Genomic DNA, 19,099 nt, shown 5'->3' on the forward strand with positions numbered 1-19,099 from the left:
CTTCTGTCTAAATACACTGTTTCTCTGTGTGTTCTCCACATGTTGTGCTGTGTCTCTAATAATAAACTTTGTACCTGTTTTTGCCTCCTTGATTCATTCTTGCTTTCAAACAGGGGCAAGAGCCAGGGGAACTTTGCTTCTAGCCTCCAGCCCCTGCTGGACTAGCAGCTAGGATTCCTGGTTTTCATCCAGGCTACGCAGCTCCAATTCCCAGGCAGGGAAATAGGATCCCGCTTCAAGACCACTCACCGCTGTCTCTCCGAGATCAACTTCTCACTCCCTCGTCTTCTATGACCCTGGTTCAAGCCGCCATCATCTTTTGCTTGAACTATTGCAAAAGCCTCCCATCTGGCTTTCTTGCTTCCATCTTTGTCCCCAACTTCAATCTTCACACATCTGCCAAGGAGACAAACACCCTCTCCTGCCCTCCTCCAACAGTTCTCCTCTCACTCAGTCCTCACGGCCCCTGAGGCCCTACAGGACCCGGCCTCCCCACTGCCTCTCAGACCTCATTCCCCCCGTTCTCCACTGCCCCCACCCATGCTGTCTCAGACACACTGACCCTCTCATAACATGGCTGGGCTGGGCTTGGAACCTGTGCCTTTGGTGCTTCCCATGAAGCAGACTTCTGTGACTTTTTAACACTGGAACCTCCCATACAACTACATAGATGTCCTCTGACATGACATGAGGCCAGTCACATGCAGTTGTTCCAACCAAAGTGTATGTCAAGGTGCAGAAGCCACCAACACAGCACAGCCTGGACTCCTGAGGTGAGGAAGGGGGTCTGAGCACTGCCGAGCACTGGACCTGCCTGCATCACCTGTGGAAGTTAGTCCCTGCCAGGTGACACGTCTTACACTGCCCTCCAAACTAGTCCAACAGTGGCACTGGGTGCAAATGTTAACAAAAACCTAAAACAAAATGTGTCTGCTATTTCATACATAGCCAAGAAAAACAGAGAAAGATAATGGAAGCTACTTTGGACTAGAATCCACATAATTTCTCCCACCCTCTCCCACCTCCACAGCTGAGCTGGTTGTACATCCAGCAAAGTTAGGATATTTTAAAGATCTGCCCCTCAGTCAAGTGAAGCATTTACTTGAGCTGCAGTCCCAAGCCAACCCTTGCATGGCTTGTCCAATATTGATCCTTGACATTTGGTGGGAAATTCAGCTTTGACTCTTCCACAATCCTGAGAAATTCAACTCTGTCCCAAACCTGCCCATCTCAGACCTGAGTGCACGAGACACACCCTCCTAGAAGGCAAGCCAAACATCTGTGGTTCCTGCCACTGGAGGTGTCACCCCCAGCCCAGCCCCCTTACACTCTGCCCCAAGCCACTCACTGTTTCTTCCATCTACTAACTTAGCTCATGGGAAGGAAGTTGGAAATATGTTTTTCCCATAGCCTTATATTCCCAAGGATGTTTGACTGCTTCTTATAAATTAGAGCCCCCAGCAGAGGCCTGGCTCTGCAAATAGAGGTTGAGCAAGATGTCCCAAGAACATCACTGGCTGGGAGTCACTCCTCCTGCCATCACCAAGGCTCCTGGCAAGAGCTGCCTGCCACAGCCACCAGCAACATCACAGCCCTCCTATAGCCAGGGCACCACAACAGTGACGCCTCTGCTACGGAGGCAAAGTTCAGTTTCTTCTGAAAATAAAGGCAGGACTCAACCCATCTAAGGCCTGCAGCCAGGCAGAATTATCCAAGGCCACAGTGGGAAGCTGCACTATATTTCATCCTAAGTTCCTTGTACTGGGAAAAATAATGCAAATTTGAAGCACCTTTTGAATTTAAAACAGTCACCTCTGGGAACACTTGTAAGGATGTGGTTGTTCTGAGGCTCCTATTAGAGAGAGAATACCTTTAATCTCATAAGTAGAGGGATGGCGCATGACTAGTTTCCCTTCCAGGTGCTGGGGTCAGCTAAAGATAGCGTGTAGCCTGCAGTGCAGTGCAGACACTATATCCCAAAGATCTAACAGGAATAATGATCCAATTGCAACAGCTGCTGGTAACCTCCCGAGGTTTAATGCTGGCTGTTCTTCATTATTTAAGAGGAGAAGCCATGGGACATACTGAGAGATGACTCACACTACAAATATGTGTGTACATATTTTTCCTGTTAAGAATATACAATCTTCATGAGGAAAGTCCATGGCCTTTCAAATGTTTTTTCACATTAAATATGAAAAGGTTTTTTTGTCCTGTTTCTTCTCACCTCTAAAAAAAAAAAAAGAAAAGAAAAAGAATTCCGGAATGGTTTTTGTTTTGTTTTTACCATAAAAGGAGTGCAAACAAATGAAGAGTTCCAGAAAAGTCTCAAAGTTCTGTTCCAAGCAAATGGCATTTTTTTGTTCTACAATTTAGAACTGTGGCCCAAAGCTATTAATATTTCTATGTGATTCTGGCCTATTGCAAATGTAAATAGAATTCCTGGTGTCTGGGTCCTACAGGGCCTCCCCTCTGAGCGCTGACCTCTGAGGAGCAGTTGTTCCCTCCATGGCTTCCAGCCCTCAACCTCCCCCCTCACCCAAGGACCTGGCTCACTGACTGGAGCTCTGCTGTTCATGGGGAATGGCATGTTCTGTAAGGTGATACAGAGCTCTGTTTGCCAAGAGTCGGGGGACTAGGAAACACACTGAGTCTAGTGTAAGCAAAGGATTACAGAGAATAATAATGACAGACTCTAAAGATGGCTGCCTTTGTTTGACTGAGGAGGAGCCAGGTGACTTGTCCAAGAGTGCACATAGGTAGCAGAGCTGGGCCCTGACTCCCAGGCCAGGGCTCCCGCATCCCCCACCTCCACCCAGCACAGAAAGGGGCTCTTAGATACGTCTACTGCGGGGGCAGACATGTTCTGCACAGTGGTGAGGGGTCTCCTGAGGTAGCTCTGAAAACCTTGTCTGTCGGCAAAGACAGTGTTTCCCTGGAGGCTGTGTTCCAATAGAGTAGCTGCACAGCAGCAGATTCATGACCAGGCAAATATTTATCCCCTCTTGTGACTGAACTTTTGCCACTGCTTTCACAGGACTATTACCACATGGCAGTATGACCAGGCCCCACGGCCTTTGTCCACGGCCACCTGCCACATCGCTTTCGGCATCAGATGCCATTTTCTGCTATCAGTATAAAAAGAGAAGGAAAAATGGTACCACCAGAGACATAGCATTTGAAAAGAGGGTAGTTGGGGTTTCACCTTCCCATTCAGTCGAAGAAACCAGTATGCGATGTGAGAGTCACAAAGCTGCAGGACTGAGCACTGAGAGTCACACGGTCTGGGGTAAACTCCATCCAGGGGCTGATGCAAATGCCAGAGGTCACAACCTCAGCTGGCTCTCACCCAGAAAAAGCAGCATCTTCAGAGGAGGTGTTATTTAGATTGCGCTTTTCATTAACGCACAAAACAACCACCACCAAAAAACTACCACCTTTCACTAAAAATTTAAAAGTGGAGAAATTCAAACCTGTTTCAGTATAAATATTACCTCAAATTCATATGACAGAGCCCTATTTTTTTGGATAGTTGTAAAAGCAAAATTCACATCAAAATAGACATGTAAAACTTAAAAGGAATAAGAAAACGTGAAGAAATGAATTATAAATGAGTATTCAAGGAATATTTACTGACTTGTTCCACTATTCTTAATGGGTAGTGCCATCCATTAAACCTGGCCCAGAAGAGACACCCAGTCAGAGGTCCATCCAATTCATCATGTTGGTCCCAAAAGTCAGACAGATATTGAGTAGAAAGGACTGTTCTAGCTGTTTCTTCTCCATGGCTGGTGAAAGTTTCAGAGATTGAATGCTTTCAGATATTTGCTGATCACCTCCTAGGAGCCAGGCACTGTTACATGGCCAGGACTATAGCCTGGACAAAACCATGCCCTTGTGTTCACAGAGGTTACCATTTAGAGAAAGAAGACCAATAACACACACAAACAAACAAAACTGCACATCAGGTGCTGACCAGAGAAAAACAACCCTAAAGTTAAGGGTTTAGGGAGTCCTGAGAATGCTATTTTAGGAGAGTCAGAGAAGGGTTTTCTGATATGGTTAGCATCTGAGTGAACTGAGGAGTGAGTCAAGGTCAGAACAGCGAAAGAGTTAAGTATCTAGCTCCTGAGCAGGAGTGCACTGGTTTGCGCAAGGAAGCCCTTGGGGGCTGGAACAAACTGAGCAAAGACAGCGTAATGGGAGCTGAAGTTACAGAGGTGGTAGGAGCCAGTTCTGTAGGTCTTTTGTAGAATAGGAATAGGGATTTTGGACTTTTTATTCTGCAGAGTCACGGGAAGGCTTTAAGCAGAGGACTGACATTATGTGACAGAAATTCTGAAAAAACCCTTTTGGATGTGCTGTTAGGAACACCATACCATAGGGAGTCAAGGGTCAAAGCCAGGAGCCCAGTTAGCCCACTGCAATGGTCCAAGCAAGAGACAGTGGCAGCTAGGACTAGGTTAATAGCTGGGAAAGACTAAAGTTGAGAGGAAGGCAAGTTGAGTAAGAAAAATCAAAAGTCCCGTTTTTGGCATGTTAGCTTTGAGATGCCCAAAGAAATCCACCAATCAATACATGAAAGAAAAGACTAATTTATAGCAGGAGAGAGCTGTACTTTAGTCTCTCAAAGCAAAGCTGATAGAGGAGTTCAGGAAAGGGTGGACTTTCATAAGTGGGGGTTTTGGGGGACTGATTGATTTTAGCCATGGAAAGGGGATTCCTGGAATGTGTTCCAGCTTACTCCCTGGCTCTCAGAAGCTCATGTACTGATGGGAAGTTGTCACTTACTGATTTGGTCAGGTTTAAAACAGGTTCTGGTGCTTATGTATGGCCAGCAAGCAGTCCTTTCCTGGGAAGGTGGGAACATTTTAATTTCATACCTGTTAGACATCCAAGTGAATGAGTTTCACAAGAAGCAATAGTAGAAAAGAGAGAACATAATTACTCAAGTGACACTTTTCTGTGGGGCAAACCTGAAAACCAATTTTAAACATATTGGGTTGGCCAAAAGGTTTGTTCAGTTTTTTTCCATAAGATGGCTCTAGTAGCACTTAGTTTTCTTCAACTTCATTCGAAACAATTTTGTTAGATTGTATGTGACAGCTGTCATATCAGCATGCATTTGAAAAAAGACATCAAAATTGGTGAATTTTTGTGTAGCCATTTTAATATTGAAGATGGAAGAAAAAAAGCAACATTTTCGGCATATTATGCTTTATTATTTCAAGAAAGGTAAAAACACAACTGAAACGCAAAAGAAGATTTGTGCAGTGTATACAGAAGGTGCTGTGACTGATCGGACGTGTCAAAAGTGGTTGCGAACTCTCGTGCTGCCGATTTGTTGTTGGACGATGCTCCACGGCTGAGCAGACCAGCTGAAGTTGATAGCAATCAAATCGAGATATTAACTGAGAACAATCAACATTTTACCACATGGGAGATACTCAAAATATCCAAATTAAGCATTGAAAATCATTTGCACCAGCTTGGTTATGTTCATCACTTTGATGTTTGGGTTCCCCATAAGTTAAGCAAAAAAAACCTTCTTGACTGTATTTCCACATGCAATTCCCTACTTAGAAGTAATGAAAAAAATTCCGTTTTTTAAACAAATTGTGATGGGTGATGAAAAGTGGGTACTGTACAATAATGTGGAATGGAAGAGATCGTGGGGCAAGCAAAATGAACCACCACCAACCACACCAAAGGCTGGTCTTCATCCAAAGAAGGTGATGTTGTGTGTATGGTGGGATTGGAAGGGAGTCCTCTATTATGAGCTCCTTCCGGAAAACCAAACAATTAATTCCAACAAGTACTGCTCCCAATTAGGCCAATTGAAAGCAGCACTCAATGAAAAGCATCCAGAATTAGTCAACAGAAAATGCACAATCTTCCATCAGGATAACGCAAGGCCACATATTTCTTTGATGACCTGGCAAAAACTGTTACAGCTTGGCTGGGAAGTTCTGATTCAACCGCCATATTCACAGGACATTGCACCTACAGATTTCCATTTATTTTAGTCTTTACAAAATTCTGTTAATGGAAAAAAATTTCAATTCCCTGGAAGGCTGTAAAAGGCACTTGGAACAGTTCTTTGTTCAAAAAGATAAAAAGTTTTGGGAAGAAGGAATTATGAAGTTGCCTGAAAACTGGCCAGTGGAACAAAAGGGTGAATACATTGTTCAATAAAGTTCTTGGTGAAAATGAAAAATGTCTTTTATTTTTTCTTAAAAACCAAAGGCACTTTTTGGCAAACCCAATACTTTGGCTAATAAAGAACCAGAGAATCAGCAAGGCAGAGGAGAACATAGTACCAGTCAAGGTTGTGCCTCAGCCCCTCAGCTACTGGATCTCTCAAATGAGGTGGAATGGATTTTGTCTTCAAGGTCCATTCCAGCTCTAATTGGATGACACTTTTGTGTGTGCATATATACATATAGTGTGCGTGTATACACAATTTAAGTTTGGGATAAACTCTAAATAACATTTTAGGAGAAATTAACATGCAAGAGCTAGATATTTCCTCCAAGTTAGGAATCAGCTTGAGGCCTACAAGCTTATTTTCTTCCTTTCTACATTTAACGTTGTGAAACTTAGAACAAAAGGGAGACAAAAAGACAAGATTCTAAAGGATTCTACTCTGCATAAAAGCACATACAGTTGAGGAGATTTGTTCAAGATGGCAGAGTAGAAGGACGTGTGCTAACTCCCTCTTGCAAGAGCACCAGAATCACAAGTAACTGCTGAACAATCATCAACAGGAAGACACTGGAACTAACCAAAAAAGATATCCCACATCCAAAGACAAAGGAGAAGCCCCAGTGAGGTGGTAGGAGGGGCATAATCACAATAAAATCATATCCCATAACCACTGGGTGGGTGACTCACAAACTGGAGAACAATTATACCACAGAAGCCTACCCAGTGGAGTGAAGGTTCTGAGCTCCACATCAGGCTTCCCAACCTCGGGGTCTGGAAACGGGAGGAGGAATTCCCAGAGAATCAGACTTTGAAGGCTGGCCAGATTTGATTGCAGGACTTTGATAGGTCCAGAGGAAACAGAAATTCCACTCTTGGAGGGCACACACAAAGTAGTGTGCACATCAGGACCCAGGGGGAAGGAGGAGTGACCCCATAGGAGACTGAACCAGACCTACCTGCTAGTGTTGGAGGGTCTTCTGCAGAGGTGGGGGGTGGCTGTGCCTCAATGTGGGGACAAGGACACTGGCAGCAGAAGTTTTGGGAAGCACTCCTTGGCATGAGCCCTCCCAGAGTCCACCATTAGCCCCACCAAAGACCCTGTAGCCTCCAGTGATGGGTTGCTTCAGGCCAAACAACCAATAGGGAGGGAACTCAGCCCCACACAACAGCAGACAAGTGGATTAAAGTTCTACTGAGCTCTGCCCACCAGAGCAACACCCAGCTGTACCCACCACCAGTCCCTCCCATCAGGAAGCTTCCACAAGCCTCTTAGATAGCCTCATCCACCAGAGGGCAGAGAGCAGAAGCAAGAAAAACTACAATCCTGCAGCCTGTGGAATGAAAACCACATTCACAGAAAGACAGACCAAATGAAAAGGCAGAGGACTATGTAGCAGATGAAGGAACAAGATAAAACCCCAGAAAAACAACTAAACGAAGTGGAGATAGACAACCTTCCAGAAAAAGAATTCAGAATAATGAAACTGAAGATGATCCAGGACCTCGGAAAAAGAATGGAGGCAAAGATCAAGAAGATGCAAGAAGTGTTTAACAAACACCTAGAAGAATTAAAGAACAAACACCTAGAAGAATTAAAGAACAAACAAACAGAGATGAACAATACAATAACTGAAATGAAAAATACAGTAGAAGGAATCAATAGCAGAATAACTGAGGCAGAAGAATGAATAAGTGACCTGGAAGACAGAATGGTGGAATTCACTGCTGTGGAACAGAATAAAGAAAAAAGAATGAAAAGAAATGAAGACAGCCTAAGAATCCTCTGGGACAACATTAAATACAACAACATTTGCATTATAGGGGTCCCAGAAGGAGAAGAGAGAGAGGAAGGGCCTGAGAAAATATTTGAAGAGATTATAGTCGAAAACTTCCCTAACATGGGAAATAGCCACCCAAGTCCAGGAAGCGCAGAGAATCCCAGGTAGCATAAACCCAAGGAGAATCATGCTGAGACACAGACACAGAGTAATCAAATTGACAAAAATTAAAGACAAAGAAAAATGATTAAAAGCAATAAGGGGGGCTTCCCTGGTGGCGCAGTGGTTGAGAGTCCGCCTGCCGATGCAGGGGACACGGGTTCGTGCCCCGGTCCAGGAAGATCCCACATGCTGTGGAGCGGCTAGGCCCGTGAGCCATGGCTGCTGAGACTGCACGTCCGGAGCCTGTGCTCCGCAACGGGAGAGGCTACAACAGTGAGAGGCCCGTGTACCGCAAAAAAACCCAAAAACAAACAAACAAAAAACTATGAAACTTAGATATATTTTATCTTACATTTAACTTATAATGCAACTCTGCCCTAATGACTAGAACAAAGCAAGAATGGGTTCTGCTGACACTTTTTGGCATATGTTTTCTGACAAAGTCATATAACATGATCCAATTTCCTCGAATTTACTTTTCACTTTTGCAGCATAAAAGAGGTTCATTTCTGCAAATATATTAGAAAGATCCACCAATTTTTCCTAATGCCCTCTCCTATTCTTTGCTATTCAAAACATGCTTTTCTTAAGTTCCATCCTGTCACCTTCCTTGTAACTTCTACAATTGTCAAGCTGTCTGATTCTGGCAGGGCCTCATCTGTCAGATCCCACCAGTTCAGCACCATCACTTTCAGTAACTTCATGGAATTCTACATCTTTAGCCAGATTCCCTAGTTTGTTTCACAAATTAGATTATGTTTTATTTGTATTATATTACAGAATCTTCACATCAGCTGGCAATCAGCAGGGAATGGACCGACAGGGGCCTCAGAGGAACAGTTACACAAAAGAGATACTGGAGTAGAGGCCGACTGTATAGTAGACAGTTAACTGGGAAATGTGTCAGCTTTGTAACAATTTTTACTTCCCTACATAACCTCATAACCCTTTGTGCTTTCCTGCACAGGCAAATGAGATGAAAAAGAAGTGGGTGTATTTTCTAATGGCAGACTCTACTGTGGACAAATGATCTTAGGGCAGAAAGAAAAGTTAGAAGATGGAAATTCATTTCCATACCCTGCCACTCATCAAGATTCATTGCCATGTGTAACCCAGAGTAACCTCAGGTTCAGTGCTTGCCCTTTGAGATCTACTGTGAGATCTTGCCTTATCTGACTCTGGGTTAACAATTCTTGTCTCATTTCAGATGCTGCTTGGTAATTTTATTTCTGAGAATAAAGGCTCAATCACAGGTCAACCTTAGGGAAAAAACCCGGAAAAGGGGGTATCCAGAAGTGTGGTCTAGGGGAGACTGCAGTTGGGGAAAGTGAAATAGAAGAGGGACAACAAGAAGAATGTCAATTGGGCATAAGTAGATGAGACTAAATTCCCAGTCAGCCATATTCTCAGGGTAAACTTGAACAGCATAACATCCAGAATATGCCCAAACTTATCTATAACCAGAATTGGACCAAAGACCACACCCCCACCCCTGCAATCTCATCCATCCCTTGGTTGTATTAATACAGTTTATATTTATTACATTTTCTTTGTATTGAGATGCTGGGTAACTGGCTGATCAGAGTGAGTCCCTAGGAAGAAAGGGACCACATGTCCTACTCATCTTTGTATTTTCACCCTCTCTTCCTTCTCCACCACGTGCTCCCTCTCTTCCTTGCACATAGTGATAATCAATAATTTGTTTATTGAATTGAATCCAAGCCTTCCAGGCAACATCAAATCTGATGCTCATAAAGAAAGGGGATAGGAAGCCATACCAGGAAAGGCCCTGAGATGTAATTCTTCTATTAGTCTAAAGCTAGAGGGTAAAGAAACAAAAAAAGGTAGTTCTGACCAAACAAACGAGGTTATCTGGGGTGAGAAACAATGGAAGACCTTTGTACTTAATCCATCTTTTACCCAACCCTGCTTTTAGAATAGAACTGAACAAAACAACCTCTCAGCAGTGAAAGGATGACATAAAAGGATGCTCTTAATGTTCAACATTGCTAAATTCCTTCTCCTACTATGAAAGCAAAGACATTTATAATCATCGCTTCCTGGTTTAAAGATTTCCAGGGACCGATCATGTTGCAAGCCCGTAACTCCATCCAGTCTAAGATGCCTCATTAATCACTAAGAATCTGAAAAGGTCCTGACAAGAGATCTCTTGACTTCAGAATTGTTAAGATCTCTTTCAACGGCTGGATGCCAACCCTTACCCTGCTGTTTTCCCTAACAATTCCTGCACCCAGTGCCTTCAGTGCAGAGACACAGTAAGGTCTCTACATCCTTAATATAGGAAATCTTCTGCCTTCACCCAAAGTACCAACCTGACAAATGGCCTACTGGACATCCACTGAGGAGTCTATGATAGCTGTCTTCAAAACAAATTAAAGAACTTCATTTTCCAATACCATTTCAGGCATAATTACTCTGCTACTAACCATTGCTCTACTCTCATCAAGCTCAAGAAGAAACAGTCTAGGACAACCTCAGGTCCTTTGCAAAGGTCATTAATCTTTTAACAATCTTTGAGTATACTGTCAAGAGCTGAGCTGTGACCAAATTACATAACCTTGGTAAAGATTCTAGGCTTCTTGTATCATCTGAGCAAGTCTAATAATCTTCTGCTTAAACCAAGTAAAAAGGCATGACAGATGCAGTCCCAACATTGGATTGTTTTAAACTAAACCAATGTACTTGGCAGTCACTGTCCAGTACATAAATATGCAATACTAAATAACCCATCCAAAAGATCAAATCATTAGACCACCACTTAGATTGTATTTAGGGATGCTTTTCTACTTACAGTCACCTACAGCACTGGACCAAGTCAGAGTTTTATTTCGGCCAGGCATTAAATTATTAAGATATTTCCTATTTTCCAGAATAAGGGTAATTTTTCCCATCTCACTGGAACAGAATTCAGATATCTCAATCAAGCCCCAAAGTGATGGAGAAGATTCAAGGTTCTTCATGGACTTTTCAGCCAGTGCTTGTGCGGAGAGAGTCTGGGCCTCCTGGGAAGAGTATAAGGCCATGTCCGACCATGAAGGATGTTGGGAACCTCCTTCTCCCAACAAAGTCTGCTCCCAAAGTCTGGCAGTAGCATAGCTCTCACTGCAAGCAACCCAGAACAGAGAGGAAAATCTCATTTTGCCTGTCTATCATAAAATTCAGCTAAATTCAGGCCTAACCAGAGTGATCTAAATGAGGTCATCTGCAATGCCTATTCATTCACCTCCTTCGAAATGGTCTTTGCTCTGTTTTGCCCTTTGAGCATGCTATGTTCAGTCTTGTAAACTGCTTCAAACCATATGCTAGAAATAAGATATATAAAATATGCCATTCTTGGGCAAATGTCTTTTTCTTTCCTGGGACAATCTTACCTGCATATGAGTCTATTTTTCACCAAGGCTGTAAAAATCTCCTGAAATAGTTTATGCTGGGGATGTGTGCTGAAATTTCTCTCATTCTTGTAGTTTATACTGAGATGAAACAAACAGAAAAGCATTTTATAGTAAAAATTATTTAGGCTGCCTCAAAATTACCAATGAAGAGAAAGATCACCTGTATGCATGAAGATATTGAGGGATTTTGGGGATTCAATATATCACCAAAGCAAGTATCAGTTGTTAAAACAGGAAGTAGAAATTCAATTATAAAGTTAATAATAAAGATTATAGCATATATATTTCATTTTACCACATTAACTAAATTACTCCCTATAAACATTTAAGAGCTAAAACTGGTGTGAGGGAAGAAAAGGGCATATGGAGAGAAAGAATGATTGGGCACATGATCTAGACAGCCATGAAACAGGCAGACAAGAATCCCTCCCTTTACTTTACTACCCACAGTGGCTCATGGCCGCTCTAGTTGTTAACACCACTGGACGCCATGCATATTTCCTTGTGGTCAACACCACTTCAACTGTGGTTGTGGATTGTGGGTGTGGGTGTGTGTACAACAAAGTTGTGAGATATTCTAGCTTCAGTTTTTTCTTTCCTGATATTACAGCCATCAGAGAGGTTAAAAATATCCCAAAGCATTCCACTTTAAAACTGGGAAAGGATAAGAGGTAATGCACAAAAGGGTCATATCACTATGGAATATACAATACAATATTTTTGTGCCCATTAAAATAGACCAATTTAAGCCTATCTAGGTATGTTGTAAAGCTGTTTGAAAAGTGACTCGGAGCAAGATTTGTGAATGGAGACGTAGTGCTCAAGTCACATTCTGCTTTAAAAGTTGTAACAAATACAGATAAATTAAAAAGAAAAAGAAAATAGACCAATTTTAAGATCTAGGAGAAATACGCTGGAATTACATGGATGCACCACCTCAGAGGCAGGTTTTGTATCCTTATTATTGCCATTTGTTCTGTTCTGCCTTCACAGTCTTTCAGGTGTCATGGGACTGACTTGTGTCCCTAAGTTAGCCAGGGCTGTCATTTCTTAGTACATGGACATGGGCAGACTGAATATGTAACAATTTTTAAAGAATTTTGTGTTCCTCACTAAACATGCATTTTAAAAATGTTAACTCATGTAACATCATGTGATGTTTGTGGACTATTAAAGTCATTGTCATAAAATAACAGGGAAACAAAACCTAGGCCAAATAAATAAATTATCATTCTAGAATATTTATTTATATATATATATTTTTAAATTTTTTAACATCTTTATTGGATTATAATTGCTTTACAATGGTGTGTTAGTTTCTGCTTTATAACAAAGCCAATCAGTTATACATATACATATGTCCCCATATCTCTTCCCTCTTGTGTCTCCTTCCCTCCCACGCTCCCTATCCCACCCCTCTAGGTGGTCACAAAGCACCGAGCTGATCTCCCTGTGCTATGCGGCTGCTTCCCACTAGCTATCTATTTTACATTTGGTAGTGTATATATGTCGATGCCACTCTCTCACTTTGTCCCAGCTTCCCCTTCCCCTTCCCCATATCCTCAAGTCCATTCTCTAGTAGGTCTGCGTCTTTATTCCCATCTTGCCCCTAGGTTTCATGACCATTTTTTTTTAGATTCCATATATATGTGTTAGCATATACGGTATTTGTTTTTCTCTTTCTGACTTACTTCACTCTGTATGACAGACTCTAGGTCTATCCACCTCACAACAAATAACTCAATTTCATTTCTTTTTATGGCTGAGTAATATTCCATTGTATATATGTGCCACATCTTCTTTATCTATTCATCTGTTGATGGACACTTAGGTTGCTTCCATGTCCTGGCTATTGTAAATAGAGCTGCAATGAATATTTTGGTACATGACTCTTTTTGAATTATGGTTTTCTCAGGGTGTATGCCCAGTAGTGGGATTGCTGGGTCGCATGGTAGTTCTATTTTTAGTTTTTAAGGAACCTCCATACTGTTCTCCATAGTGGCTGTATCAATTTACATTCCCACCAACAGTGCAAGAGGGTTCCCTTTTCTCCACACCCTCTCCACCATTTATTGTTTGTAGATTTTTTGATGATGGCCATAGAATATATATATTGATACTTCATGTCATTCATTATTTACATGACACTTAGTGCCAAATGACCTTAACAAACTGTAAAATAGGGAGAACCAGCTCCTGGAAGGAGGGTGGCCCACGACAATGTGCAGCTTCTAAGAGGTCTCCATGGCAACAGGAGAGCAAAACAGGGGCTGACACTTTCATTGTGAAAGGGGAGGGTGATGCTTCAACTGAAAGCCTCATGGCCTTGACAACCACAGCCTTCAGCCATCACATCTGCTCACAGCAGGTGCTTCTTTATGCCTCCTCACAGCTGGCAAGATATGCACCAGCCAAAAGCTAAAGACAAAGCTTGTTATCAGCCTCGTCAGGTCAACAGCCTGAGCCATTTCTTCATGGAGCAAACACTAAATGTATGTCAAGAAGGTATCCTGAAACTCCCACATCACTTTCACCTGCAGCCATTCAGCCTGCTATTCACACAGTACTTATGGGAACAGGTTAAGCACTAACTAAAATGATTAAACTAAGAATCCCCACGATAAATTTTAAAATGGGTTTTAAATTTTAGCTCCTGTGACAAACTTAAATAAATCTTTGGGCTAATTAGCGGCCCAGGCTGCTGAAGGTAAGGGACGTACTGGATTTCTTACCTAAAATTTTCAAGTTCAATGGCTTCTGTGGACTCGTGCCACTGACCTCGAGCTCTGTGTCCACCCACCCTGATGGCAGGCTCAGACTTCGTCATGCTGCTTCTGGCACTATCGAAGTTAATGGCTGGAAGCTACAGAAATAAAGGCACAGAGGACTTGAGGATGACAATTCAGCACAGGATAAAGACAGTCACAAAAGCAGAGGCGACAGTGAAGGGAATGAGTGTTTCCCCGAGCCAACAATTAACAAGTTAGCTATGTCAAATGTAGGAGTTTTCCAAGATTTAGACATCCTTGACTTAAACATTTACTCTCTCTATCTTATGCTGCTTTTTCTTCATAGCTTGTAACACCACCTGATATCTTACAGTTATTTATGTATTTTCAGTCTCCTTGGTTATACTGTCAGCTCGACACAAGCAGGAGCTTGCCTATCGCTGTTCAATGTTGTATCCCTAGTACCTTACACAGTCCTGGGGATCCAGACCTGGGGGAGGCCTGGGCATTAGGCGCTTTTGCAGCTTCTTGGGCGATTCAAACGTGCAATCAGAACAGAGAGCTGACAGATACAGCTAGAAACTCTCTGGCCTAGAGTGGAGCCCCAAAGTGAGAATGAGTCATCTTCACTCATTCTTCATCCTTACCCGTCACGTACACTGCTTGCCAACTGTAAGAGTTATAAAGGTAAAGAGATTCTATCACTTTTAATCAGTCTGAATATCCTGATTCCTCAATCATGTTTATAAAAGTTATGAAAATATATTTTAGATACATTAACTAAAACAATTTGAGCATGCCCCCATTTACAATATTAACTGGTAATTATTTATATAGTAAACTGTGATGTTATCAGTATTCAAGTAGTGTCACTTACCAACATTTACCTATAATTGGGATAACCCTGAGAATTGTTTCTTGTACCACAGCAAAGTTGAACGAAGTGCAAACAAATACCTTATTCTTTCCAAAGTACAAATGAGGAATGTTCTATAATTAGCTAAGATTTTACAGATGAGGTACGGAAAGCATAGTATAACAAAATAAACTTTTATTTTCAGTAAATCATTCTGTCCTATATAATTATCAAATAATGCTACAATATGCTGTGCTTGTTGTCCTATTTCATCAAAGCATTTGATAGAAGTCTGCATAAAGACATGGTTTCCTCATCTAAAGAGAATATGCTGGACTTCCCACAAGGCAGTCAGCTAATAGATACATTCTAATAAGGGCGTTCTTTAATAGGAAGCAAACCCTTCTTCATCATATGCCACCCATAGCTGAATTCTCAAAATATTAATAATAAATCTTATATCCTGTAAAACTACATTTCTATCTCAGTTCAGTGGGCCAATCCACAGCCACCACAAGACAACACAATGCTCAGTGGTTAAGAGAACGAACTCTAGGCCAGATGCCCTGGGTTGAAATCTACTCTTAGACAACTGCATGATCTTGAAAGTTACTTAATCTCTCTGTACATCAGTTTCCACATCATTACAACGAAAATCATAATAATTCTATGTAGTTCAAAGTTATTATGAAAACTAAATGACTTAGAATTTATAAAGCACTTGCTATGTGCCAGGCATAGTTCTCAATGCTTTATACTCTTTTAATCCCCCAAATTATTCTCATTGCACAGATGAATTTGCTAAATAAATGAGATTTGACCTTCCAAATTAGATGATTAGATGTGATAACGCAAATGATGCTAGACATGAAGTCACAGCAATGAGTAGACCGTCCTGTGTTACTCAGGACGTGGAATGACGCAGAAAACAAGAAATAGGTTTTCCAGGCCCAAGGGCTCTCAAACCCCCTTGCCGTCACCACAACTGCCAGAATAGTGACTGCCAAAGAGAAGGTAGCCAGCACAGAGAGAACAAGCCCAGTGCACTCCAGGGAGAGGGCAGAAAGCGGCAGCAGCTTGCAGCCATTCCCTTCGGCAGCAGCACGGGCAGCTGGTGTTGGGAATCCACTCATGCACACGCAGTGGATGAGAAAGACTTGACATCTATAGTTGCAAAGACCAGGAACTTAACAGGAGAATCAATAAGCAACCAGCCTTCTTCAGATAAAAGTAACGTGAGTTTGAAACCCAGTTCAAAGCTTAGAGCCTTTTCTCTTGGCTCCCCAGTCCCTTAGGCTCTTTGTGAATCCTTTATCTACCACATAAGTAGGTCCAGTGAAATCTCACCATCTGAAATAGCCACAGTCGGGGTATCCAGAGTGAAGAGGCCAGGTGAGCAGCCCCTTACAGACTTCTGTCATGTTAAGCCATTAGTTCTGTTAAGATACACTACATCCGATGGGTTATTTTGGGCAACTCAAAATCTGAATTTTCAGCATAACACAAATTCATATAGATAATTTAAAAGTGTGTCCCTTCCTACAAATGACAGACTTATAGACTCTCAGATTGTAAAACTTCCTCGGAAGGCATAGGATCCAGCCCGCAATCATCATCACCATCATCACCACCATAATCATAATGATGATCATCACGATCGCCATCATGATTGTCATCATCACCATCAACACAGATAACACTTGTGTGGTAGTTACCACATGCCAGGCACTGTTCTAAGTGTTTTGCAGGTTTAAATCTATTTAATCCTCATAACGACCGTATGAGGTAAATACCATTTTATGATGAGAGGACTAAGGCACAGAGGGCTAAGTGACTTAGGGCCCATAGTTCACAAGGGGCACAGCTGGGATTCAAATCCAGGCAATCGCCCTTCCTCTCCAACACTCTCAATCCTCCAGCATCTCTGATGTATCGTCAATGATGAGAAACACTATCTTGAGTCAGCCCATTTGCTTTTCAGAGTCCTACTCTTGCCCAAGTTTTCCTTCAGGCTGAGATGAAAATCTGTCCCCCTGTGTTCTTTCCCTGTCTTTCAGCCCAGCGTCATCTCCTTTTACAATGTTAGATTTGACTGTAAGTCCACATAAAATAAATAAACAAAAAATTGGGGTGAATAAAAACAACTCCCCAAGTTGTAGGTGCATTAAACTGGTCACCCATCCCAGAAAGCATGCAGTGTAAGCATGCATCCACTCCTGCCCAGGAGCATGCTGCGGACACAGCTGCTGACCACTTTTCAGGGCTCAGCACACACAGCTCCTGGAGATCGCCTGCCCCAGCCTCCCTGGTGGAGCCAGTCACTGCCTCCCCAGTGGCATTACTGTGCCAATCTCTCTTACAGCACTTATCACAATCCCATACTACGTCTGCATGACACATCAGCCTTTCCCCCTGAATTTGGCCACCCTGAGGGCAGCATCACATCTGTCTGTCTTTCTGTTCTTAGCACCTCTCACAGATCCAATGGGAATGGGATACCTACTTTACCTACTGTGGAATGGGAAGTTCACTTCATCCCCAGTCTCTTTGCTAAACTGATTCATCTCCAGACAAGTTCATTCGCTCAGCGCGTGTGTTGCAGACACATCACTTGCCAGATGTGTGAGACACTGGGTATATAGTGAGGACAGCCACAGCCTCTTCCTTCTCAAAAAGTTTACAGCCCAATGGGGGGGTCGGGGGTCATCTAGCAGTAGAACACACAGCAAAATGAGTGAACAAGGGTTTGTTGTGGTAGAAAGTAAAAGAGAGATAGGGTGGGTCCCGGACCAGGATGCCTGGAATATTCCAGAGTATTCCAGGCAGATTTTTGCACAGGCTGGAAGGTAGAGAGAAACTACATGTGCTCTAGAAAGTGGCAGGTCTCTGAGCAGCTTGAGTAGCATGAGTGGAAAGGAAAGAGACTAGAGATTCAAGTGAAGGACCTTCCTAAAAATTTGATCATGTCACTTCTGCCTGGAAATTTCAACCTTCTCTGTTGCTTATGTGATAGATACAAAATTTGTAGATAGGCCTTCAGACATTGCACAGTTTCTTACAGCTTTATTTATCACTACTTTCAACAGAAATGTCTAGTCACCATTTTGCTTCAGTGCATGTTATTTTCTTTCCTTCAGATATTTGATTATTTTACTCGCTTCACCCAGAATGTCTTTCCCATCAATTCCACCAGAGGACAGCCAGCCCATTTCCCAAGAACCATGTCCTTTCCTGTGACTTGAGCTAAAAGTGGCCTCCTCATCCTCCTCAGAATCTGCCCAGCCACTGCCCATGCCTCTCCTACAGGATTCAAGTGTCCACTGGCCGTGGAAACCATAACTGCCGTTCCTAGTCCTGGTGTCTCAGAGCACAACAGTGCCTTAGACTTTTTCTTTCCACAGCATCTATCAAGACCTCTTTTATTTCAAGGCAAGTAATGGGCCTGTAATGAATTATTTTTCTATCTTTCTTTCATCTGTTTTTTTTCCTAATTGCAAACCAATTTCTCAGCTCCCTATGGTTTTAAATGTAGGAAAAAAATTTAATTCCAGCTCAAGGCAAATTATTTCAAGACTTGTGAAAATCTCTGGTGAAACCTCCAACCAACTTTATGATTTTACTTTGCTTCAACAACCCTGGGGCAATTCTTTTTCTTGAAGTATTTGGTTTTACTGGATTATGATTATTCTTACCCTGCTTACGATGAAAGGGCTCCTCTGCCTCAGTGTGTCTCTGTCCCCATTTCTGTGACAACAGAACTGTCCTCAGAACAGCAGTCTCTAAGATGGTGAAGCAAGGTACGCAGAGACTCACAGAGCAAACGGGATGAGGGCGAAAGTAGAACACGGGAACAGACGCAACAATGGGGAAGGGCTTGGCTCATTAGAAATTCAGATGAAGGACATGCAGTTCTTGTAATACTCTGCCCAAACCCACAAAGTACACTTCCCTCTG

At 42.4% G+C, this 19,099-nt stretch overlaps 1 protein-coding gene across 1 annotated transcript in view; it reads right to left on the bottom strand.

The window, feature by feature from the left end:
- Positions 1–19,099, bottom strand: part of NEK10 (NIMA related kinase 10) — a 308,999-nt gene that overhangs the window by 262,544 nt on the left and 27,356 nt on the right. Inside the window, exons 5-6 of the mRNA XM_089918950.1 lie at positions 14,293–14,423; positions 11,540–11,638 (exon numbers count right to left, since the gene is read on the bottom strand). Coding sequence (XP_089775076.1) covers positions 11,540–11,638; positions 14,293–14,423 — 230 coding nt within the window. The remainder of the gene's footprint in view (positions 1–11,539; positions 11,639–14,292; positions 14,424–19,099) is intronic.

This window comes from Delphinapterus leucas, chromosome 10, assembly GCF_059928025.1.
Source record: "Delphinapterus leucas isolate spDelLeu-1000000601 "Yukka" chromosome 10, BTC_Dleu_Yukka2, whole genome shotgun sequence".
NCBI lineage: Eukaryota > Metazoa > Chordata > Mammalia > Artiodactyla > Monodontidae > Delphinapterus > Delphinapterus leucas.